This window comes from Acanthopagrus latus, chromosome 23 (assembly GCF_904848185.1).
Source record: "Acanthopagrus latus isolate v.2019 chromosome 23, fAcaLat1.1, whole genome shotgun sequence".
Classification (NCBI taxonomy): Eukaryota; Metazoa; Chordata; class Actinopteri; order Spariformes; family Sparidae; genus Acanthopagrus; species Acanthopagrus latus.
In genome coordinates this window covers 9,631,922-9,658,083 of record NC_051061.1, presented here as the reverse complement: position 1 = coordinate 9,658,083, position 26,162 = coordinate 9,631,922, and the positions used below count along the sequence as shown (strand labels likewise).

Sequence of the window (26,162 nt, the reverse complement as noted above, 5' to 3'; positions counted from 1 at the left end):
GCAGGCAGGAAGTGATTAGGCACCACAATGACACATTTGTGATGTATATAAAGCGGCTTCAGCTCGAGGAACGGTGTGAGGAGGCGAGTGTTTGGAATCATATTTACAATAATTGGGTCAGATTCATGGAACTGGAGGATAACTACATTATGGCCACTTTAAACCTGCAGCAGCTAACTTTTTCCGGACACTTGGGGGCAGTGGAAACAAGGAAACAGTTGTTTAGTTCCACATCCTGTCTGTGCCCCTCTTTACATACAGTGTGTATCAATCTCTTACAGTGCATGTGTCCTTTATGTCGGCATAAATGCTGAGCAACACATCCAGCAGAGGGCAGCTCAGAGTCCAGAGTTTCTGACAGGAAGGACCATGCTGTTGCTGGAGGAGGTTGTGATGATGTTAAGAAAGAGGCAAAAGTGTTGAAAGCATTTAGCCACTGCGGTATACAAAAACACACACACACGCACACACACTTCTACAGCGAACCAACGATCAGCATTTGAGCTTTTTATCTGCCAACATCTCTGAATAAAAACAAACGCGGGGTGATAATGTTGTTGTGATGACAGATTTATTGCAGTATAGAAATCACTTCTTACACAGGCTACAAAAAAAATTCTTCATATAATTCCTCATCATTCATTTTGAAATATCATCACTATTCTCAACACCTGACAAAATGCATTCTAACTCTAGTGAAGCGCAGACATTCTTTAAGAAATACATCATCTCAAAGTTACAGATTTTTTTTTTAAGACACTGATAGAAATGTGTAAAAATGTCACAGAGCAATAAAAATATCCCATATCCTTGAATTGTGAACTGAAAAGAGCCATTCAGTGGACACGGTGGCAAAGTGAGGACAGTATAAGTTACTCATAATAAACTAGTTCACATTCAATAAGAGAGGACGCCATGTGTTCATACAACGTTCGGATACACGTGATTAAAAATGAGCTCTTTCATTTCGGAGGGTTTGGATTTATGTCAGAAATGTAAAAATATACATGAAATATGAAATATATAATATATACACACATTATAAGAGAACCCACTTTGTTTCCAGTATAAAGCCAGTACTTCAAATAAGGGATTCCAAAAAGGTTCGGTGTTAGAAATAACTCTATGAGGAAAGCAATCTGAAAATATCAGAAGGAGCTCTGACAAACGGAACGTGCGATCTTGAGATAACGGCGTCTTCACCTTCTGTACTAACACGTAATCTGTCATCTTCAGAAACTAAAGACAATTGTGAAATAAATGACCTGAAAGTAAACTGAACTCTGTCTCGTGTCGGGACGATCCCTACAAGCCAAAAAAAACATAAATGATGAACTGATTGTCGGGCTGGTTTAACGTGACTGGTCCCTTTTGTCTTTCTAACTGAAGACAACTTTCAAACATTTCAAATGTTAGTATAAACCTTTAAAAGATAGACGGAGGAGTGCTTCGTTAAAAGGCGTTTCCACAGGCGTCAGACTCCTGCCAGCAGGGACTGTCAGGGTCCACACACAATCACACACACACACAGTAAAATGGTGGATACATGCGCACAAACACATTCTCAACATGGTCCAGTTCTCTTTCATTGGCATACGAATCGTTCTTGTTAGTAGCACATTATACAGAAACAGTATAATATCTGGATTATAATAACATGAAGAGTAATAATAATAAGAGGAATACTATATTTTACAGAACGGCTTTGATTTGTCTGCAGCCAATAGTAGTAACCAATAGCTTTTTTTTTTAGTGTCATGACAATTAAAAAATGTCTCTCTGACGTCTCTCTTTAAGAATCACTACAAAATCTGTGTGTGAGTGTGTGCATGTGTGTGTGTGCGAGGTGAGCTGAGAGGCCTATAGGTTGCTGAAGAGTTCGTTCTTCTTGGTCCAGTCCATTGGCGGGGCTCTCTTGTTGGAGCGTTTCTGGTGGGCGAGCTCTTTGACCTGCTGCAGGGACAGGTTGAGCGCTGGGATGGCTTCAGAGATCAAACCCTGAGCGATAAAGAATGGAGAGAAACAAAAAAAGTGAAGATTGTCAACATGTTTCATCAAGAACATACATCCTTCCTTGTTTGATAGCTTCCCTTGGACTGCCACATTTTTTATCAACATTATATATCATACAGAGGAGCAGTCATTTCATTTTCAATGCAACATGTTTTATTTGTGCTTCAGAGTATTTCCTGTGACGTACCTCAGGTGGGGTGTTTGTAGGCGGGGTTGTGAGCGAGGCGTTGGAAGAGGCATTGGATGGCGATGGACTGATTGACAGCTTTGAGTCCCTCTCCGCCTCTTTGGCCCCTCTACCGTTCACCTGGAAACAGAAACTGCTCATCAGCATCACTTCTTTCAGAAAAAAAAAAAACAACATCAAATATACAAACAACATCATGAAAATTTTGCCATGAAGACTGAGCTGAGGTTGGGGAAAATGTATTCTTTTTTTTTTCCAGCCGTGGTGCGGTACCAGGCCTCACCACAGGGGGGCAGCCTTGCATTTGAGTTGAATATTCATTTAGCATAGTAGAAATCTGACATTTCAAACATGACAACTAGAAAAGAAAACATAAGACTAAATAAAGGTGAGTTATGATTGTTCTTTCTTGGCAATTTTACTGTCAGACATGTCTCATTTTGCCTCAATTCATTGAACTAGGAATCACCGCAAAGAGGTATTAAGAACATCTGTGGGCAGGTAGAAGAATTTGTTATGATTTGTGAGAGTGGTGGAATTTGAGAGCACTCTTCCTGTGTCTCTTCTTCGGTGAATTATTCAACATTTATCTCCGAGTTTTCATGTTGCAGTTGTGAATGTGCTGAAAAGGCTACAGGACGAGGCATTTCAAGTATCAGTATTGAAGTCTCCAGCCCCACTGAACACAGGCCAGTTAGACCTACTCATGTTCAAGGACTTTTTAACCCACTGCAAACCACCGGCCATTACAGACGACTTCTCCCTGAACTCTCGCTCCACCCTACCTCACAGCTCTCCAACCTTTTAACAAGCATCTGTTGCGCAACAATACGAGGAACATGTAACTTGACTGCTCCGGTCCCTCAGTAACGGGAAGCCCAGGTCAAGCTTTTCTTTGCACAATTGGCTAAATGCCTCCGGGAGGAAAAGCAGCCACGGTCAGCACAGTGATTTCTTTTAGTTAGTGTTCTGGTGTCTTCATACAAGTCTGGAGTTATTGCTATCTAATTATTGCTGTTTTACATTAAAGTCTAGTGTGTTCAGCTGAGAACTAGACACTCTGGTAACCTGAGAGAACCTCAAAAAGCATCCCTGTGATGCCACTCACAACCAAGGAGAGGTTAGAAAAACACACACACACACACACACACACACACACACACACACACACACACACACACACACACACACACACACAGTTTGTGTTTTTGTTGGAATACAGACGTAGACATTTTGATGTCTTGCTGAGAGTTATGTAAGATGACTGGTACCACTGTCACTTCTGGACTGTACATATAAACCTATAGCCAGCTGCTGTTTAGCTTATCTTAGCACAGACAGGCTTTCAGCGAGCCTAACTCAGCCCAAAGGGAACAAGTAACTGCCTACCTGCACCTTTCAGAGATCACTGACTAACTTGTTAAACTTTATTTGTGTTATCTGCATAAATGGGAAGTGTAAACAGCATTTCAGCATTTCATGGGGTCAGTATGTGCTGGACTATTTCTTGGCTGAGAGCCGGAACTTCCTGGAGCCTCTGCGTTGCCTGGCAACTACAGTCCAGCACATAGCCCCCCCCCGTTAAATGATTATTAGTCATTTTTAAGGTTTGTTCAGATAGAAAGTCAACTGAATTCTCATCTTGTGTAATTTGCTGACTTTGACTGCAGCTGACTGCTCATATATTTATTTTCCACAGACAGCAAATGTACCGGCTGTACATGTTAGCCATCATGTTACACTAGCTAGGTAGAGAAGGACACATCCACAGTGTCACTGGAAGTGTGTTTGCTTTCAGCTCAGCCTCTACATAAACTCAGAACTCAGCAGAGACTGCTCCTTTCTGTTATTTCCCTCCAGTCTCTCTGCTTATTTCCACCTTGTTTCACCATGTATCCCCGACAAATTTGAGTCTAATTGCATCTTTTTTTTCGCCTTTATGCACTGTTGAATTGCCTCTAAGACTTATTTCATATTATGTCTGAACACACATTTGCTTATGTATTAACAAACGAGACATTGCGTATTAATTGGTGAGCTTTAGAGGTGCTGACAGGTAGATTGTGCTACCTTTAGACTGAGCCCGGCTTGCTATTATCCTATTTCCAGTGTTTATGTTAGGCCAAACTAACCAGACTAAAAACACACTAAAAACTTTATTTCCTGGATGATTTCTATTTTGTATACACAATTGTCCTTGTTCACCTTCAAATGATTCCAAGCTAATGGAGTTTTAGCTGGGTGTGGTTTTTCGACACAGCACCGTACAATGAACACCAGAACACTGAGACAATCGCAGGAAGGTCGGCTCACTACACGTCTCGGTTTATAACTCACTTCACCAGCCTCTCAGTTCTCTGATGTGGCAAACCACACCTGAGAGAGAAAAGAGCTGCGTGTGACTTTCGATCGCTGCGCGACCTTGGCCTGCTGGACGGCCTCACGAGGAGCCGCAGAGCATTCAAAGCAGAAGCATTGTTATCGTCCTCTCTGCCAGGAAGGAGAGGCTGCATCGGTGAGGAGGGAAGTTGCCGCTGTGGGAGACCGACAGCTCTTCACGCACTTCAAAGTTCAAATCCTACTTTTGGCTTTGCTCTAAAGCTGATTTCCACACCAAATGATGGGCTCTACACTCTTTCATCCTGTGTTTGCCTCTGTGGTATTTATGCTGCTGGTGAATCTTACCTTCTCCTCCATCCCTCCATTCATGACGGGCTCAGGCAGCGGACCTGCAAGCATGAGAGTAACACAAGAGTCGGTCATTAGAGTCCAAAAATACAACTCCTTCTGTCTTCCTCTGCTCGTCAAGACCAATGAAGTCCTTTAGTCCTGCACCGTCAGAGCAGGAAGCTCCACTCTGCCAGATCAAGAGTCTTTGTGCAGCTCACCTTTCATTCCACTAACACCTACTCTATTACATGGCACTGGTATGAGCTGATCATCTATTATTCACAAATGGTTCATCTTCTATGAGATGGTGCTCTTCCCGGTCCTCCATACCTCCCCTCCTCCTCCTCCTCCTCCTCCTCCTCCTCAAAATTAATCCCTCCACATGTCAGATAGCTGTGGCGGAACATTCTGAACATCATCCCAGAGGTCCGGCACGTTACCTTACCTTCCATCCCTCTGATCCTCCACACGGCCCAGAAATGTCTCTAAGCTAATGATTATTAGAAGCAATAGCAGCTGCTCCCTCAGAGTTAATCTGAGATTCACATCGTCCTCGGGTCTCTGTTGTGTATATCTGTGTGTGTGTGTGTGTGACTCTGAAAGGAGCCTCTCCAAGTCCGAACACAGTTCTAGCTCCAGCCTGAGAGGCCACTTGGAGCAAGCGCCTTGGAAACCAAACAAAGCTGCTGGCCAGCTCAGAGAGAGGCTGTGTGCGAGTGTGTTGAAGCTAAGAGTCAGTGTAGGCAGGTGTCCTCTGAGTGGGCAGCATGGGAAGTGCAGGCAGTTACCTGGGAAACACCTGACTGGAATCTCTCTCCTGCAGGACCTTTGATTATTTTTTTTAACCCATGTTCATTTCAGGCCAGGAGATTATGAAGCAGTAATGTGCTTACTAACAGACCTAACTTATTTACTAATGATCAGCTGGGAGCACTGGGGAAAATATTTCACAACATCTTCAATTTCACTCACTGTATTGTTTCCCTGGCAACATTTCCAAATTACAAAATATATTAAAAAAGGGGGAAAGAAAATAGACATTTATTCACGCAAGGACACACAGCACCTGCCAGAGGATCTTTGGCTGTGGGATGGACGGCCTTCAAACACAGACACCGAATCAGAGGCTGTACTAGAGCTCCACCTGAAGGCTGTGGTAGGTACACCAGGCCCAGGGTCAGCTCCTGGGGTGATCATATCTGACCTTTTTATTTTTCTGAGGGACTAGATGGCAAAAAGATAACCAGCTGAATCAATCGTGTCTTAGTCTATTGAGCTTGATGGCCTTGGAAATATTAGTTTGACAAAAAGGTCCAGCCATGGCTCCCCTTACTGGAAGGTTTCTGAAGCTTTCAGCCACATCTCCTGGCTTTCATCAGAGGACGGCATTATATGACATGAGACGACGTGACATACTTTGGTCAAGTGATAACAACCCATTCCATTACAAGTGAACAACCTCCATCTGCTGACAAGATGCAGTTGAAAGATTCAGGAAATTGCTAAAATTTGGCCTTCCTCTAATTGTTTTCTAATTATTTTTTTTTAGATTTTTTGACTAGACTTTTGTGAGAGAGAGTTAGAAGGAGAGAAATCTGCATTGAAGCCTTCCCTCTTGACAAACAACAATGTGCCTGAGTCTGACTCCAATCTGTCTGATCTGATCTATTTATGTCTAAAGATTAACTTTCTACTCAGGGCATCAACATGAAGTTGGGGGCAGGAAGTGTCTCAGTGTCTCTGTCTGCGTGTCTTGGCCGAGGGAGAAAGAAAAGTTAAAGAGTCAAAGAGGGACGGAAGGATTTAAAGGGGGAGGAGGGAGGAAAAGAAACCGTGTGACAGACTTTTAATTTGGTGGGATTGAGAGGAAGAGGAAAGGAGATGAAACGATCATCTGCATCGTGTGTTCAACCAACAGTGATCCTCTCACCGGTGAGGTGCTCCTGGGTGGGGCTCACTCGGCACCTCTTGAAGAAGGCGTCTGTGTCGGGGTCCACCACCAGCAGACGAGCCACGCTCCCCCCCACTTTGATGGCCGCCACTACTTCTGAGTGTGTCTTCCCCTCCACTGACACGCCGTTCACCTGAGGGAGGAAACGTGTTGTATTAAAACCGGACAACCTTCAAAATTAGACAAAAGAAAGTTACTATTCTTTCTTTTCTTTTTTGTCTTTGTTCCCGCACAGACGTGAACAAACTGTTTTTATCAGTCAGGATTTCTTTGCCAATATTATCACTCTGTCTTGCCAGAGGCTCCCAGGGCAGGAAATCCTGTGTGTCCTCGCAAAAAACGTACGCACACACGTGCACACACACGTGCACACACACACACACACACACACACACACACACACACACACATTCTTTCAACCTCCAACTTACAAAACAATTGCTGTAACGTGCTGACCCGTCCCGCCACCCTTATGAATTATGATAGTCGTTGGTTTAGTTTGTCCTTTAAATACATTTTTCTCCCCGTCATGTTTACATGTTTTGTGGTACGTGTGACAGCTGTACTCTCTGGTATACAGTAACTCAGCGTGTCAGGTGGCTCCCTCCCACACCAGCTGAGGGTTCTGGGGTAAAATCACCATGGGAAAGCACGTTAGAAATGTCTCAAAGGGTGTGTGTGTGTGTGTGTGTGTGTGTGTGTGTGTGCCTGTGCTTAGGTCATAGGGTGGACCTGCATGTCTAAGCCAGTCCCACAGAGGAAGCTGGACAATAGCTGCTTGGGCCAGTAACAGCGGTAACAATGGCCGTCCTCTCCCCACAAAGGCCCGCTCCTCAGTGGGTGGTGTGGCTGTCTGGGGCCCTGTGGGGGACTGGAAACCCTTTCGCCAGACTCTCAGAGACTCCATCATGCTTTTAATCCCCCCGTCTTCCTTTTCACTTTACTCTAGTTCTTTCTATTTTATGGGGAGGCGCGTATGACTGTCCACATCAATGGACATGCCGCTGCACTGGTTTGTTAAATGTGTTTTTAAAAAAAATGTACTATGCTGAATGAGTCACAGCCGTTTATTGTTAGCTGCTTCTGCTGGCTAGAATAATGAGTGGAAGTATGGCAGGTTGTAAATGAAAAGCGGACATGTGGTGTGTGGTAAAAATACTGTGACAGCTCTGTCCTTCATACATTCGGACATATTGCAGTCATATTTTTATTGCCACACTTTTCTGCAGATTTGTACAAAACACAGTTTATTTTGACAATCCTGCATTGTAACCGCAGTCATGTGATGTGGAAATTATAGTAACACATGTTGTAACATCAGATTTTTTTTTTGTATACACGTGTCTCACAAGGGAAGGGAGGCACAGAGCAGACCCCTGACCAGTTAAGAAAGCTGATTATTGCGGCGTGAGGCTGCTAACAGTGACAGTTACATCAGAGTCGTCTGGAGGATTTAAGACCCCACACAGCGGCTGTTAGTTCACCTCACATTCCTCTGAACACACAGTTAACTTTGGGCAAAGGGCTGACGGAGTGCAGTATTCACAAGACCTGGAGGACTGAATCATTATTAGTGGATGTGGATCGGTCAGATTATATTTCTGCTGCAGTAAGTATTCAACTCGACTCTGACTCGAATTTTCTCATAAACCAACACTATTTCTCACCAAGACGCAGTGTGGATCTTTGAGGATTTAAAACTGGTGTCATACGCCCTCTAAGACTTCAACCTCAACATTTTAAATCTGGAACTGTCAACATCCACGTTCTCTAGCTTGCAGCCCTCTTCTTCTCTGCCTTGTTTGGCACACTGCTACACTTCTTTGCTCATCTCCACCACCGACTGGCAACGAGCAGAATATTGTGAAACCTGCTGCAGGACTGTTTATTACCTAATGCCGGCACCTGTCCTCGTGCACACACAGCATACAAACAAAATGAGGACCCACTTGTAAAAACCTTGCTCAAAAACCCCACAGAGGATATATCTTCAAGTCAGTGAAACACTAAAAGTACTCAATGTTATTGTGTAATATTAAACAGTTATGTTAAAGCAGAATTGTACTTTTGTAGTTGGTTGAAGTAGCACTTTTAAGGACTGAAGCTCCTGATTATTTTCATTATGGATTTATCTGGTTATTCTACCAATTAACTGTTAACTTACTATATATTTTAAGACCTGATATTGAGAAATTGCTTTTTTCCTACTTCCTTTGAAAGTAAACAGGCTTTCTTCCTCATACCTCATAGGTGAAGCCTGATTACGCAACACACCATTCTTCTTTATTTCTGTCCCAAAAATAAATCCCTGTGGGCTGCTTGGAGCGGAAGTGCGGCAGACTAATCAGGATATACTATTTGGACGGGTATTTCTGTGTAACTCTGATGACTCTAATCAGTTCCTCCTCATGAAAATGAACTGAAAAGTACATTTCCTTTAAACTGCCGAGGACTTACTGTACATTAATGCCTCTTACATAACGCCAAACTCTGGCAGCCTGTTCAAGGGGTTTCAACAGGATGAAATCATCTGACTTGAACAATGATAATGTTCCTGAATATCCTTCATATTATAACTGAGTTACTGCCTTCACGGTCCCACATTGTTCTATCATTGACCTTATTAAAGTACCTGTACTATCCTGTCCTTGGGCAGCAGGCCGGCCCTCTCGGCGGGAGAGTCCTCGTCCACAGCTCTGATGTACTGGCCCGGCCGTGCCCGCTCGCTGTGCAGGTTGAAGCCATATCCATTAGACCCTCGCTGGATCACGCAGAGACGTGGCCGAAGTTCGGTGGACACCTCCTGGAAGAGTGGAGAGGGGAAAGAAAACAGATACAGTGTGTTAATACACTGTATGTGACGTGCCTCAACAGACTAATACATACGCTCTTGAAAGTACCTCCACCATGGGTTTGTGCTCAGGAAGAACAAGAGGCACAAAGATTACGGAGAGCTCCTGTGATTCGTTAACCTTGAATATAAAGCCGAGGTTGAACATACAGGTGGCTGCTGCATGCTGGGGTGTGTGTGTGTGCAGTTTGTTTTTGACAATCACGAGCTGCTGTTTGACTCCACGTGACTTCAATCTGCTGGCCAGGAAGGAAGAGGGTCTCGGAGGCATGTGATTGGAGGTCTGCCGTGGAGAATCTGGGGAGGGGGCGGACGGAGGCAGTCGGCTCGACTCTGGCCTTGCCGGCTGGAGGAAGGGCCCGGTTCCGGTGTGGTCTGCGAGCACTGCCCGCTCCAGGCTCCGAGGAGGACAATGGAACCTGGGCGTTGACCTCTGACCGCTCCCCCCTCCCACTCGCCCTATCCCATCCAGTCCGGCTCTGGGATGGCAGGAAGAGTTAGAGCTGTATTGTCATCCAGGAAAAAACTCAAACTAAGAACCTCCCTTCCGCTGTATGGATGAAGCAGTTTCTTTATTTAGCAGAGGGGGGCTTTAATGGCTCGGGCCTCACAGAGGTCAGAACTACAGGAGCTACAGGAGAGGCAGCACTCGGGATAATCTTTGTCACTGTGACCAAGTCTGACCCGACACTCCTTCCACATCACTCCCTGTGCACTCCCGCCCTCTGTCAACTGAACTCTCGGACACAATGAACAACTTCTATTAATAAGTAGAGTGAATGACTCACTTTCTAGAAAACACAGGTAAGACGCTGATTTCTTAAAGCTACCTCACAACATCAGTGGACATAAATTAACTTATAATAATAACTGAGGTGGGCTGACTCAACATTTTTGTCTTATAGACAACCTGACATGGGCACTGACAAGAACACTCCTCCCACCCCTGACAGGAATTCAATATTTTTCTCACAGTACAGCAAAACAAGACTCTCGGACAAGTTACCTTCGGTCTCACTTCCAGGAATAACAAGCATGACCAATGTTAATAAGAAGATATATTATCTCCAAATTAGCAAAAATGAAAGTAAATAATCAGAGATTTTAAAAAAAAACCCAGCAATTTAAAAGTACTCCTTTAAATTGCTGTCTCTTATCAAAGATCCTTACCCATATTTTATAAATATCTTAAACGAAAACATAATGGGAATTACTACACAGTGTGACACACCTCCGCAGATGTAACCCATTAAATGCAATGGCATCACAGTTGCACAAGCAGCTGTCTGCTCTCATCAGTGATGCAGATTGGCCGTCTTTGTGTCCGTTTCTGTCAAGTGCCCGCTAAACATCTCTCCTGCTGATCAGATGTGCTCCCGATGAGAATGGCTACTGATTATGCGAGCATGGGCATCTCTGATTGCGCGTCCTTCATCCTCTCAAGTGTTACACCCACACCTCAAATATAACCCTCTTTTATGAGCTCTTTAAATGTGAAAGATGCAATTCAAAGCACGGGCTGAACAGAAAAGAGCTGCCTTTTCTATCGCCGCTTTGAGTAAATGGTTTGTTTGGCTGCCGTCGGTCTGAAAGAACATTTGAGTGTTCAATACTGACCTGCTCCACCTATGAAAGCCTGGAATTAGATAACAGATAGAAGAAGTTGGGGAGCTCTCAACAATCTGTGCTTTGAACACCCAGAAGCAGACGTAACACTGAGGGCCAACGAATCCACTGACTCGCTGACACACATCGGGTGCTGCGGCTGAAGTCAGGCATCCCTGTGCAGGGAGAGAGGGTGAGAGAGGCTCTGGCAGGGACAACAGAGGAGGGTTTGTGTCGAGGAGGAGTGGAGGGCAGAAGAATCTCCACGCGGGAATGAAATCTGTGGAATCTGCTGAACGAGCGGGACAGGATGGGAACCAAGGACATGGCTACTCGTCAAATGTGTACAGTGTGCTTGTGTTCCTGCTGTACATCGCTTTGTAAACACAAACTGATGTCAAATAATTCTGCCTCATAGGCTCTGGCCTAAAACAGTGTCGCACAGCGAGAAAAACTAAATATTTGTTTCAGACAGGCTTAGTGTAGTCTTGAGGTCTGCTTAATTCAGGACCATTCATATACTTCCTCTCAGACACTTTATTTGTTTAGAGGACTTCTCAGAGCCTAAAGCATGTGCAGGCTCATGATATGAGGAGGGAAAACAAAAGAAAGAATAAGTCATCTTCCTCAGAATAAGTTTGGTTGTTGCAGGCCTGCAGCAGTTCAATAACTTAAAAATTATTTTAATATCTTTAAATAATGAAAAAAAGGTTTCTGTGACTGCCAAGCATACAATCTGAATCACACTCAGAAAGGGAGAAAGGGTCGCTTGTCTACACGGTCACTCGTTGGCTGTTGTAGGCTCTAGGACGGACATATAGGCTCATATCTGCTCAAATGAGCTGTCAATCTAATGGCTGCCATCTCAGGATCTCTGGTGTAGAGAGATAACAACATATCTCCTTGAGTATTCCTGAAGTCTTCTTAAAGATAAAAGCATGAAAAATCATGTTACTTAAATGGATCTGGAATAAGAAAAGACTTTTTTTTTGTTGGAGTTTGATGCACTTCTGAAACACCCAGACACACACACACTCAAATACCCTGAACCGTCCTCATGATCACTATCCCTCTGTATCACTTAAAGATCAAAGTCAAATGGTTTTCTATTGTGTCAAATATTCCTCTTAGCCCAGAAAAATAGTGTTTCGAGATGAACACACTGTCTCTGTGACACAAACTTTCCTCTGAGGAGGGGAAGTGTTGAACAGGAACTGTTGACACATCTTCCCTCAATATGCTTCCCCCCCTGCACTGCATCAACTTCCTGACATGAAAGAGAAATCAATATACAAAAACACACAAAATATATGCACAAAAACACACATGCCCACCATCATGGGAAAGGAGGTTTTCATTAGACTGCATGTGGAGGATGAGGCGCCTCTACAAAGTAGGGATTAAATGAGAGCGTTTGACGTCTAGTAAGAGAAGCCAGGCGTCGACAAGCCCCTTTCAAATGATCACGAGGCAAATCTGACATGGATTAGAAACTCAACTCGTCACAGTCGGTGAATATAGACATAAGCTATGACACAGTACTAATATCCACCCTGTCTTAACCTGAGACACCTTGTAAAAGAAGCTGGATGTGAGAGAGGGGAGAAGGAGGGAGGAACGTGATAAAAACACAAACTGTTGCACAAACATGGAAGAATTATTTCTACCGACCTTTCATATCACAGGGTCACAGCATCGCACATTAACTTGTATTGTAAACTATCATGTATGTTTCACCGGGTTAATGTGCCGTAATCTCTCTGGGTCTGAACCAGTGACTTCCTGGTGCAACTGCTGGTTGCCTGGCAACTGGTCACTGGTCGCCATTTTTCCATTTTTTTTTTTTTTTTTTTCATTTCCAGATCAGATAAAAAAGACATAACATGTTAATTATTGAGCTTTAGAGATGCTGGTAGGCAGGTTTTGTTAGCTTAGAGCAGAGGCAGGATAGCTGTTTCCTCCTGTTTCCAGTTTTTATGACGAGCTAAACAGCTTCATGTTTGCTCTACACACACGAGAGTGAACTTCTGAGATAACTCTTGGCAAAAATAACATTTTTTCCATTATTTGATTTGATTTGATTTTTATTATCAGTTAGTTCCAGGGTGGGTTTGCTTGTTTCAGTGTTAAGTGGTTTAGTTTTAGTTAAGTTTTTAATAATTAGTATCAGTATTACAATACAGCATTATGCTACCTGTCAACAAATTTGACCAAAAAATGAAAAAGTGATGTGTATTTAATAGTAAGTACACAATATAGTTTCATAAGGGGTTGTATTTTTTATTTTATTTTCTCACAACAAGTTATAGTTTTTAATTATGTTAACTTTAATAACCTTCACACACACTGTACCTTTTAATCTTTTTGTTTTCAGCCACATTTCCCTCTTTGCAGTCGATGGATGTTTACTTTTCTTATGTCAGAGCGTGTGTGTGTGTGCTGCTGTGTGAGTTTTAACCTCACTGTTTTATCTCATGATGTCGTGAGTAAACGTTGGACGCACTCTGCACTCTGAAATGTTAAATAGCTATTTACAGTTTGTTTTCCTCTGCGGCGACACAGATTGTGATGTATTGAGCTGTCTTTGCGGTACATGTAGACCGTGTATCATGATACCATTGTTTTCTTGGATAATGTATCACGAGTTGTCCTGAAATTCACGGCTGATATAAAGTCCAGTAACTCTTTGAACTGAACGTCAGCAGTTAATAATGCTGAAACAGTAACGCTGACCTGGGTGGATGCAAACTTGAGTAACACTGGGCGGTCCACATAGAGGGAAACCACTTTCTAGAATAGAATTGCATCATATTTGTTTGCACTCCGTCATGTCTATTCAACCAGCTCCGCTCGTAACGTCTGCGGCTGTGAAGTCCCTTTCAGTCCGCTGATGTCTGAGTGTGGCTTGTATCCCTGCTGCACAGGCTTCGATGGCTTTGGCAACAAAAAAATAAGTCATTGCTTTGAATACCAATCGCCCCGAAACAATACCAGGCTCCGTGTTAATATTCTCAAAACACACTTCTGAGTCACCCGGCCGCCTCATAAATCTCACTACATCTGCTGCTTCACAGCACACAGTTTGTTTCTCTGTGTTTTCAAGATTTTACAGGTTCTACACCCAGAGGTTAAAGTAGCCCTGTTTTAGACGTGTTTCTGGTTTTCTTCAGGAAGCTGCGATAACCAAGAGATAAGACACTGTGGCAGAGTTTAACTTGCAGGCCTCTGTTGTAACTGCAACACCTCTCTCTCTCTCTTTACTCTGTTGAGTCGAAAGTGAAGCGATGAATTCCTGAACCCCATAAAAAGCCATTTTTGGAGGAATCTTCGCTGCCTAGAATGAAACAGTGAATACTTAAACACAAATTACAGCTTTACAAACAGTAAACCCAAGGTCACAGATGTTATAGGCATTTTCATGGTCAGCCAAAAAAAACTGCATTTTTCTATCATGGAAGAGATGCTAAAACTTATGGAGTAAAGCAACAAGGGATGACATTCCACACTCTTGCTAATTATTCTATTTTATGCTGATAACACATAAGAAGAACATAAAACAACGAAAAAAATGAACCATTACATGAGCAAAGCTAGCAGCTCTGTGGGGCTGAACTTTGGCACAGCGTAGTCTTGTGTCTCCACAGCACTGTGTCGGTGCTAGAAAAAGTTCTGGCTGCACACAACATCATTCTGCTACAGAGAAAAAAAACCAACTGTCTTTAGAAACGCAATGTGGAGAATGCAGCAGCGGTGCCCTTGCACTGAAATGGCTGAATCCCAACAAAAGAGGCAACAACTGCTGTCTTCCTACAATCAGCAACCAGGTCAGGGTTACTGTAACTTGCCATTTTCAGCATGGAGGTTTCTAACTGCCTGAAGTTATTATAATTCATCCTGAGGGGAACATGGACGTGGTGTGTTCACATTTTACAGCATTCTGAGAACCATGCCACAAACATGTTAAAAAATGATTAGATGTCATTATTTATGTGCATGTTCCCTGGCTTAAAGGTCACAGGAGCACAGAGACCACAGGTGAGTGTTTGACAAGCCACACTGATTGATTATCATCTTCCAAATAATCTCGCAGAGCATTAAAAAGCAGCCAACTACCTCCACTGCAACCATCCATCATGTTTATCACCCGCTGCCACCCTGTGACTAAGCCACCGCAGGTTCGCATCTCACGGCCGCTCCTGCTGATTCGCTTTGACACTGTAGCTGTGAGCGGTCGCTGGCGTGGATGGAGCAGTCTGTGTGTGTGTGTGTGAGACGGAGATGCCAGCGGCGGGCCAGTTACTTCATATTTTCCCCATGCTTGGCCAGCGGTCTGATGTGTGACTGCGGGCCTTAATAAAGCAGCACACATTCTGTGTAGGACGTCTGTTGCTGCAGGCTCGTGTCATTCCTGCGCAGCTCTCTGGCACTCTGACCCAACTACACTTTTCTTGTTTCACATAAAAAGGTCACACGCTAAAAATTTCCTATAATTAACACCTGACTGACGTATTTGCACCGTTGCTCCTCCTAACCAAATGTCCGCTTTTGGGCGCTGACGACATCAGACAGACTCAGCTGATGTGTGCATGCAGATATGTCCACTAAATCAGCCTCTCTTTCATCTCTCTGTACTGCTCTTTCTCCTTCTTCATCCCCCCCCCGTCGCTCTAATAAGAGAGGGCCAGCTTTCCCCTGAGTTCAGCCTCTTTGATCACCATAAAGAATAACCACTAAAGTGACACACTGCCAGGCACCGTGGTTACTCAGTGACATGACAGATCCTTGACACCCCCCACCCCCCGCTCCATGTGATTGTCATGTGTAGTTTTGACGGCCTCAGGGGCAGACTTAATAAATGTTTGATGCGAACCTGGTTCCTTTTTAACCAGCACAGCAGAAGTTTTGTGACTTGAGCGTTTGGAGCGCACCACTCCTTCAGGCTGGAAGGGGGGGTGTTGGATTTCAAGCCGGACCATTGAACCAGCTGCGAGGCAGGCAGAGGGGGGGAACAAAGCACCCTACTGTCCCCCCCCCCTTCCATTTGAGGATGGGACAAACTGGCTCTACAAAAGACACCAAAGAAAGGTTCCACTGAGGGTTTCCGTTACAATAGACTCTTTAGGGGGAAGGCCTGAAAATAGAAAAGTAACGTCAGTCATCACAGCAGGGGTGCATGCACTGATAAGACCAAATGGGGTGGTCTTGATTACCAGAAAGACCTTGCGCTGGCAGCTTCTGCTTTTTACTCAAGGGTCTTGTGCATCTTGAGTTTACCAACTCTTAAGTATACTATCTAAAAATCACCACTGCACTGAGTCCACCTCAAACCACAGAGTCAACATGTTTTATCTCCTCAACCAGTCTTCCTGTCCCTGACCATCCGCCCTCGCAGACCTGCAAAACCAGTGTCAGCTAAACAACCTCAAGTTTCTCTTCCACTTCTCCCACGCAAATGCGCACAGGGCACTGCACTCTCTGGTGCGAGAAAATGCATCATGAAAGAGAAACAGAAAATAAAGCTGCCTCGGAATTCGTGTAGAAGTGACAACGCGATGAGGTCACACTCACACTGCGTACGGTGGCATACGAGCAAACGTTAAACACCAGTAGTTCATTGCTTCGACCTCTCAGCCTCCTGTTGTATCCAGCTGGAAGTGGAGCGTGTAGGTGGCGGGCGTTGATGAAGCCGCAGGCGTTAGCCGGGCGAAGAGATGGAGAGTTACTCCTTCAGAAAAAGTCATTCTCTTTACTCTTTAAGGTGCAGTGTGGCTTTACTGAGGCTATTGTTAATGGAAACATGTATATCTTATATCTATCCTAGAGCACGTACAAAGTTAAATGATGAGTTTCTGAAGAAAACATCAACATACTGTAACTGCGGGCCATGTACCGAATGTTTGTGTGTTGTGTTATCCACAGAGAGAACAGCATTCAGGGTCTGCAGCCAAATGCTAACACCAACATGATAACATGTTGATGCTTCGCACGTATGTTCACATGTATGTCTACTATGTTAACAATCTTGTCTTAATGTATTACCATCATGACATATGCACAACAGCTGGGGCTGATGGAAATATCACAATGACATTGATTGATAGCCAAAATAACAAGAGAAACATATTGCAGACATGAATAAACACAATAACTAAGGGTCTAACACAATGCTTACATGCTAATCTAAATCCAAAGTTACAATTCATCCTGAGCAGAAGAGGATCTTCTGAACCAAATTTTATGCTAGTCCATCTTACAGTCTTCAAGGCATTTCAGTCAAAACCACAAATTTAAATGTCACTGTGGTGCTTGAGGATCACCAAGGACATTAGCATACATCTTCTGGGGACCAAGAATATCCAGAGAAGATTTAATCTCACTTCATCCAACAATTTGTTGAGATATTTCAGCCAACAGATACACGTGTGAGACTGTTATTATAATCTATAGAACTTTGGACTGAGTGTAGACAAAACACCACCACCAAATAACAAACAGCAAAAAAGCAAACTGCATAATTAACTGTTCAAACAATATCTTAAGTATTTCGGGCTTGACATTTCTACACTTTGGTCCCAACAGTTTACATTCATTTGTTCTGTCTTGGTTGTACTTGATGTATGGCATCTCTGTCTCACTGGGTAGGAAGGGAGGTGGGGGGGGGGGGGTTGAGTCTATTTCAAGGCGAGCAGCAAGTCATTTCCCCTCCCTCCCACCCTCGGCAGGGCGCGGCCCTCCGGCTCATTGTCCGGCCAGGGGTGGTGAACCTTCAGCAGAATGGGGAGGGAATTGGAATGTGGCATTGTAGGTTCTCCGACCAGTATCCCATGGGACCCAATCACCAGCAACCCCAACATCCACCCACTCACATACGCAGGGTTCAGGTTCCACCCCTGACCTGGGCCACAGTGGTCTTGGCCATGGGGACGGGACAGTGGTGCCGTTGTTTGGACTGACGTCACTGAGAGGCTTCGGCGAGCGGAAGTGATAAAAACTGAAAGGACGTAATCAATAGAGCGATATTCTGTTCTCTGGTGATGTAGAACTGGATCCTTCTTCGCTCAGGATGTAACATTTGTGCCTTTTGCCAGTTTTTGACCACGTGACATTTAAACAATAGCGCAGGCTGTCTGAACTCCGGTTAGCATTTAGAAAAGGTAATACTGCGTTGTCCTATTGGCCTCTAAGACGCTGACCATGACATCATAATGTCTTGGTTACAGACCTTCTCCCTTCCCTTACTTCCTGTCATCGCTCCACTGTCTGCTACTAAAAAGGTTCCAGAAACACCTACAAAAAGGCTAAATGTTTCTGCATTGCGGCACACGCTGTTCCTCTAATGATACCAAGTGTGTGTCCAAAGCCTTTTTACATCTTCCTTGGATCTTTCTTAAACACATACTGGAATGGAAAGTGCATGACTGTCCTGCAAAACACTGGTGATAAACTGGTGGTTATCTTGCGATCGTTGATAATATCGTATCATGGGTTGCTCCAAGATTCCCGCCCATAATACACACAAAAACAGCTACTCCAGTGAAAGCAACTGTAGCAGAGAAGTGTGAGTAGAGACTGCCTGTTGCTAAAAAACAAACAGTACACGGAGATAACTTAGTAGAGAGAATCTCACCGCTGCATGTGGTAAGACATGAATGTAACTGGGGCAGCATTAGGTATGAGAATGTGGTTGTGTTTCCTTTGGTACAGATTAAATGTTATTTACAGATCTGTGATTATATATGTAAAATAAATGTTGGAGCGTAGGAACACGATGAACCACCTCTGCCACGTCTTATCGTGAAGGCAGCTTCCCCTGGAACACACCGCCCGACAATCAACAGAGAGCAGGAGAGGGAAGGGTGACTCCCAAACTTTTCTCACAGAGACGCGCACACACACACACATGCACACACACACACACACACACACACACACAAAAACAAATGTGCACACAGTAATGTAAAAACACCCACACAAAACAAATATAAACGTTCAAAATGTGCCGTGTGGGCAAACGTCATGCGAGCATGTGTGGCCCGATCAGATGAATCACCGAGTGCATCTGATCCTGTCAGACAAACACTTTTACAAGCACTCCATTATCCAAACAGAGCCTCAACAATGTTACAATAGCTTCAATGACAATGAAACCAACCAACATTGCTGGAGATGCTGTCTACTCTGAGCAACCATTCACCTTGAACGACTGGCTATTGGACCGGCGTCTGTGTCGCTGCGTTGTATTTTCTGTTTCGCTGTTATTTGCTCAGACGCAGTGACAGTGGGACAGTTTCTCTAACCCCTCAGTTGTCGTTTTTACTGTCCTGCTATGAGCTGCCGGGACTCCAGGGGGGTGAGAAGAGGATCGAGACGACGGGGTGGGGGGGGAATCTTCGACCGAAAAACAATGACAGGAAATGAGCACAAAACGTCCTGGGGTCTGTGCACCGGCCAAGACTCCCAGAGACAGCAGCAGGCAGCCAGAAACACACCCCTGACCATCCTGCTTCAAATAGTTACTGAGGGTGTGGCTACTTCTGCCTCTGATGCATGACAAATAATCAGAGAAAGCTGACGTCCATTCTATTAACAGAAAAATCGTATCAATGGGCTATTCCTGAAGGCATTACATCAGGTGAACCTGGACTGATAACTCAAGTTATTCTCTCCTGAGGGTTGGGGTTAGACATAGGCACACATGACAGCACACAGATAGGAATGTCACACGGACGTGACGAAACCCATGGTTGAATGTATCCTTTAAATGGTCAGTAAAATATTGTCGTGAACTGTGAAAACACATGATGCTCTAGGAGACAGGCAAATTAAAAAAGACCTTTGTCAAGCTGTGCACTGAAGGCCGTACAGCTGAGTGTATACAAATATAGACCAAATCCTCCCACGCAGCAGCTTGAGGATGATTTGTTTAGGGAAAACACGTCGTCCCGGGCAGTTAAGGAACCGCGCTTTCTATGTAAAAAAAAAAAAAAATAGCCAAGCATGCGTGGGGAAAAGCAGCGGTGGGAGGCCTCCAGCTCTTTAATAAGCAGGTTTTATGTGAATGTGCAGATTAGAGGCTCAGATTAGAGGAGAGGAGCGACAACCAGCAGGCACATCGACACCATGCCGCCACTAGAGATACTAGAGGTCTAGATACAGGAGAGTCAAACACACACACACACACACACACCTCCGGAGAGTCACGGCACATGCTCTTACAAACACTTGCCAAAGTACCAGATCCCGTCTATCCTCGGTCAATTTCATCCGACACAGGCACTCTTCTTCTCCTGTAATTAGTGTTTATGTAAGCAGCCGGCGCCCATTCAGGGAGACTCCCAAAAAAAACTTCTCACCCTCACACACTCTCTCTCTCTCTCTCTCTCATGCTATCTTCAGTCTGAATGAATCACTGAAGAAACAGCTGGAGCAATATGATGACACAAAATGTATTAAATAATGACCCGCAAAGCTAATGACATTATTTGCTTTTCATCGCTACAAAAATAACCGATTTTGAAGTTGTTCTCTGTTTTCTACCACTATTAATGGGTTTGTGTTTTGGACTGCTGCTTAAACAAAATAAATATGAAGCTGTCTCTCTGGACTTGTGATGGGCTAATATATTGTAATAACATATAATAATTTATTTAAAATAAATCATGCAATGAATAATCCCAGATTTAAGATTAGTTAACCAAACTGAATTGAAGTCATTGCAATAAAAACTAAAGACTGTTAAAAGTTATTTTTCTGGATGAGTTGATGGATCCAGATGGGTAACATGGTGTTGTTAGAGAAAGAGAGATCATCCATTACCACTTCGCCGCACTCAGCAAAGGCCGAGTAAAAGTTTTACTGCCTGGTAAACAAAACGGCGACCTTTGGAACCGATCAAGTGTTTTTTTTTTGTGCGCGCGTGTGTTTTGTTCCACGATGACGACAGCCGCTCCTATTTTCTTCCCGGGCCACGCTCCATGTTTTGACCTCCAGCGATGCGTGTTCCAGTTTTTTTCACACCTCCCCTGCACTGTCTCACTTTCGCCTACCTCCATTCTCACACATGCACAGCACACACACACGCACGCACGACATCAGCGCAACCATGGCAACCGTGAGCGAGAGACTCCTCAGATTCTGGAGAAGGCGTCTCTCTCTCTCGAACCCTCTTTTGTGAGTGCGGACGTCAGTGTGATTGTTGGACTGAAGCTGTCTTCCAAGACTGTACGTGTGTGCGTGTGTGTGTGTGTGTGTGTGTGTGTGTGTCACTAGCCAGTCACAGGAATGCCGGACAGGATGCAGGGAGAAAATTCCTAAAAGAGTCGATGTGAAAAACACACCCTGAGGTGCCTCTGACTGCAACACAGAGACACAAAGGACTCTAAACTGCATCTCTCGAGTCCAATTTACACACTCTCACACTCCGCCGTGTCGTCTGTCCCTAAGAAACTCAGGCTCGCACACACTGTGCTCTTGTATGGAACAGAAATGCATGATTTGTGCTGGATCTTTGCTCCATTTGTCAAGCTCTGGGAGGCAGATGAAATTAAGAATCTGAGTGGTGAAAACAAGTTTGTAGGGGCGCTATTGTTTGTTGCTGCAACGCCACTTCCCCTCTGGATTGCGTGCCAGTGTGAAAGGTACTGCCACAGCTCCGGTAAGCCATCTGTGGAGAGCATCGAGAGTAAACACGGGAACAATTGCTGTATATTCCTCGGACAAACATAAAACCTCAAGCGCTGTGCACAAGTGTGGGGGCCTTCTCTCCAAACGAAGTACCTGAAACATCGACTGCATGCTCTGGATACGTGAACGCTGTCACTGCTTCTGTTGTTCTAAGGAAAACAATGTGAGGAAGCAGCGAGTGAGAGTTCCTCCACTGACATTGTCCTTCACGTAATTTCCTCCTTTGTCTTAATTGTAATCGCAGTTTCGCAACACATGCCAAGCTGTCGTCACAACAAAGCCCACTAGATAGAAAGTTTAGTTGCTCAAACAGCTGGGGAGAAGAAGTTGTTTACAACATTTGCACGATTCTTAACATTTATCCTGTCTTACAAATAAATAGAAACATCTCGGCTTTTGTACACTGAAAGCAACAAAATGTAACTTCCTGGAGAAAGACATTTGATTGTTGAGTCTCATCCCTAGGTGGTCAAATGGTTGGCATCTGACCCAAGCTACCAACTGTAAGATCTGAGATCCAACAATCAGCTATTGAGCAAAACATTGATTGGTTTTAGAGGAATTGGTGGGTTAGTTTAGCGTAGCATAAAGACTGGAGGAAAGCAGCTAGCTCTCGTAGGTCCCTGCATAACAAAATGTGCCGACCGGCACCTCTATAGCTCACTAATTAACATGTTCCACTGGGTCTCCTTTGAGTGAGGAAGAGACATGTTGTGTTTTAACAGGTGATTATTCTGCCGACTGTGTTTACTTCATGCTTCACATTTACTGGAGATAACCGATCTACTGTAGTGATCTTCTCATCTATCAAAGCTAATCCCAACATTACACAAACAAACGTGCAGGGCAATGTGTAGATTAATCCCACCACAGGTATTACTCCAATATAACCTCGAACTTAACTCCTCCTGTTTGACCTCCCTGACCTCCGTCGAACACACACTGAACAGCAGCACAGTCCGCATGCTTGTTTGTGGTCCCGCCATTATAACAATGTGCAGGAAAGCTTTCATTTGAGCTTGCTGGGGGCGGCGACAGTTTCATCATTAAACAATATTGTCTCTATTAGACCACACAGATGCCAAGCCTGGCTACCATCTGCCTCTCACATGGGCAGCAGATCAGATGCACTTGTCGATGTGTGTTTCCGTGCTATTAGACAGAGTGACACAGAGAAAAGACGTGACCACAACAGGGTCTCTCTTGTTCGTGATCCGCTGCTGTCTCAGCACACCGTGGCCCTTCTTCCCACCTCCGTCCCACCTACAGTCATAGGCCGAGAGAACGAGAGCTGGACAGAAACAGCCTCGGGGGTAAACATCCAGCATGCAGCGAGGGGCACAGATGTTCCAGACTGAAGGGACCCTCGTCTCCTCAAGTGTTTTTTAATGAACCCTGAGTTCACAGCCACACACACACACACACACACACACACAGACAGACAGACAGCATGGCAAGAGAAAAAAAAAGGGCAGACACAGCAACTAGTGGCCACTGCGGAGAGAGAATGTGCCCATAATGTTTAGCAGACGACGATCAAAGGCTGAAAACAAATTCACTCATTTTGTGGCGATTAACAAAAATATAAAGAGACCAGCTATTTCCTGTTGTTTGTTGTGGACAGGTTTTAGCAATGCGAGACATTTGTTATGGCTGATTTCAAATGACGCGGCGGCACAAACACCATGTCTGTTCAAAGTGTTTCCCCTGCTTTGGTGCGGCGCTGCAGTCTGTCATTGCTGCTTGACAAAGTCAACTCGCCGTAATGACAGAAGACTTGAGCTGCTCTTGGAGGCGCTGAGACAGATAACAATCAGTTCAGCAGCTTGAGACAGAGAGGGTGGCATCGGTTTAAAGGAGGAGTTCACAAGAAAAAGAAGTCAGTCGTTATCACAAGCTGATGGAGAGTCGGTGAAGTTTCGTAGCCCGCAAAACCATTTTTTTCTGGAGCCTCACAACAAAACACTGTTGCAGATGGGGACTTAAGGGGAATTAAAAATGACAACCTTGATACCACTTGTCCAGCATAATCCATGCCTCCAGAAGCCCAGAGATCCCAAATTGATTTGATCTGACGTTATTTACAACCTTGGTGCATGCTCTATCAGACAGGGTGTGTGCTAACGCTTTTAGCGAAGCAGCTACCATGACGATTTTGGCTTAAAAAGAGTGTAAATAATATCTTTTCATATCAGTTTGGGAACCTTTGGCTTCTTTAGACTTGGACTTCACTGGGTGAGCTACATGGAGCACCTTTACGTTTGCTTATGGTTATTTATTTTTTTTTTTTTTAAGGAAAACAAGTCCCCATATGCTTCAGTTGTTTCAGGGGATGCCATTTTCCTGTGAAGCTTCCAGAAATGTTTTTGTGGACTACAAAACTTCTCCTGACTTTCCAGGATGATGGCCTAATTTTCTTTCTTTATGTCTTTTTTTTTTTTTTTTGGTTGAACTTATCCTTTAAATCCTTGCTGGCTCGAGCCAGGGTGTTCGTCCTCTCGCCCACAGCACACGTGCAGCCGGCTGACCCTGCGCGCCCACAGCCGGGCAGCATGTGGGTGCAGCAGCCGGTGGTGTTACAGACGCAGGGCACCTCTTCACCTGTCCCTCCGCAGGTTTAAAGTCATTATCACAGTAAAGCTGGAGGACACAGAGGCGACAGCGAGTGGTGACACGCTGCAGAAACTTTTTGTTGTTGTTCGACCTCACTCACCTTCTCAGAGTTGATGCTCAGCTTCTTCTCGACGTGCCCGTGGATCCCTCCGTTACTCTCCGGCACCGGCGTCGACTCCCTCGGTATCTCCTCCTTCACCACCTCCTTCTCCTCTACCTCGTCCTCCACCACCTCGTCCTCTTTGACACCCAGGTTTTCTTTCCCGTCTACCTCCACGTCCTCCTCCTCCACCATCACCACCTCGTCCTCCTCCTCCTGCTGCTGCTGCTCCTCCACCACCACCTCTTCCTCCTCTTCCTCCTCTTCCTCGTCGAAAGGTAGCGGGACGCCGTCGGTGACGTACTCCTGCAGACACTTCATGTTGTGCTTCTTCAGCAGCTGCTCCGTGTCCGGGTCCACCACCACCAGCTCCAGCCGGCCCGCCGTGGCTCGTATCCGGGACACGACCTGCTGGTGGCTCTCGTTCTCCACGTCCTCCCCGTTCACGAACACCAGCCGGTCTCCGGCGCGGAGCCCTGAGGTCTCAGCCGGGCTGTCGGGCTCCACCAGCCGGATGAACTGCCCCGTCTTACCTTTCTCCCCGTGGAGGTGGAAGCCGTAGCCGTTGTCCCCCTTCTCCAGCGTGCACAGCCGCGGGCGCAGACACTGGCTCTTGCTCGGCATGGTCTCGCCTTCACACTGCTGCTGCTGCTGCTGCTGCTGCTGAGACTCAACCTGTTGCTCGTTCAAAGTAGAAAATGACCAGAGGACCTGCTCAGGATGCTGCCGAGGAGGGGTGTGTGTGTGTGTGTGTGTGTGTGCGTGAGTAAACGAGCGGTACCCCTTTAGAAAACAAACACCCAACCCCCGCCTTCTTGGGGAGATTAGTCCGTGGGAAGCGGTGCTGATGTTTGTCCCACTTTCACACACACGAGTCGAGGTCTGATCTGATCCGCTCTCACGCTGTAAGTCCTCGCTGGTCTCGGACTGTCCTCCCGTGTTCCAGGTCCTGACCCTGTGGACTGAGACCCGGGCTGGATGGAGTCACGCAGCGGCGGCGGGCGCTCCCTTCAGCGCGCGACAAAAAGTAGGAGAGCCACTCAGGAAGAGGGAGGTGCGTTCACGGACCAGCCCAGCTGGCCGCCTCATGCAAAGCAGAGAGGAATGGAGGAGTAAATATAAACCGAGGCTGTCCAGGAAAAACAGCAGAGCGAGAGCCTGGATAGTGTTGACATTTTTTTTTTTTAAATAATCTTATGAAACCATTTTTTGTGTATAGTCTCAGTTTGTGGTTCAATTGTTTTAACTTTCAGATAATTTCGAGCACAAGTTGCCCACAGCTCTCTGATCAACACTAGAAAAATCTCATTATGGTCATATTTTTTATGTAACACAAAACTTTTTTTTTCACTACTTTCTTTTGCTTGTCTTGAGAAAGGTCGTTGTAACCAAAACTTTTTTCTCTATTTTTTTTTTTGCTGCACTCTGGTCTCTCGGGGATTTGACTCCCTGCACCATAAACAGAAATACACTATTCAAATTATTGGGA

General features: G+C 45.0%; 1 protein-coding gene across 1 annotated transcript; it reads right to left on the bottom strand.

Moving 5' to 3' along the window:
* Positions 1-549: 549 nt before the first annotated feature.
* slc9a3r1b (SLC9A3 regulator 1b) lies at positions 550-25,827 on the bottom strand. Its single transcript, XM_037090179.1, has 6 exons — positions 24,674-25,827; positions 9,454-9,624; positions 6,801-6,954; positions 4,886-4,929; positions 2,201-2,320; positions 550-1,998 (listed from the first exon to the last, which is right to left on the bottom strand). Exons 1-6 carry the CDS (start codon positions 25,295-25,297, stop codon positions 1,861-1,863), a joined length of 1,251 nt encoding a protein of 416 aa, XP_036946074.1. The 5' UTR covers positions 25,298-25,827; the 3' UTR covers positions 550-1,860.
* Positions 25,828-26,162: the final 335 nt, after the last annotated feature.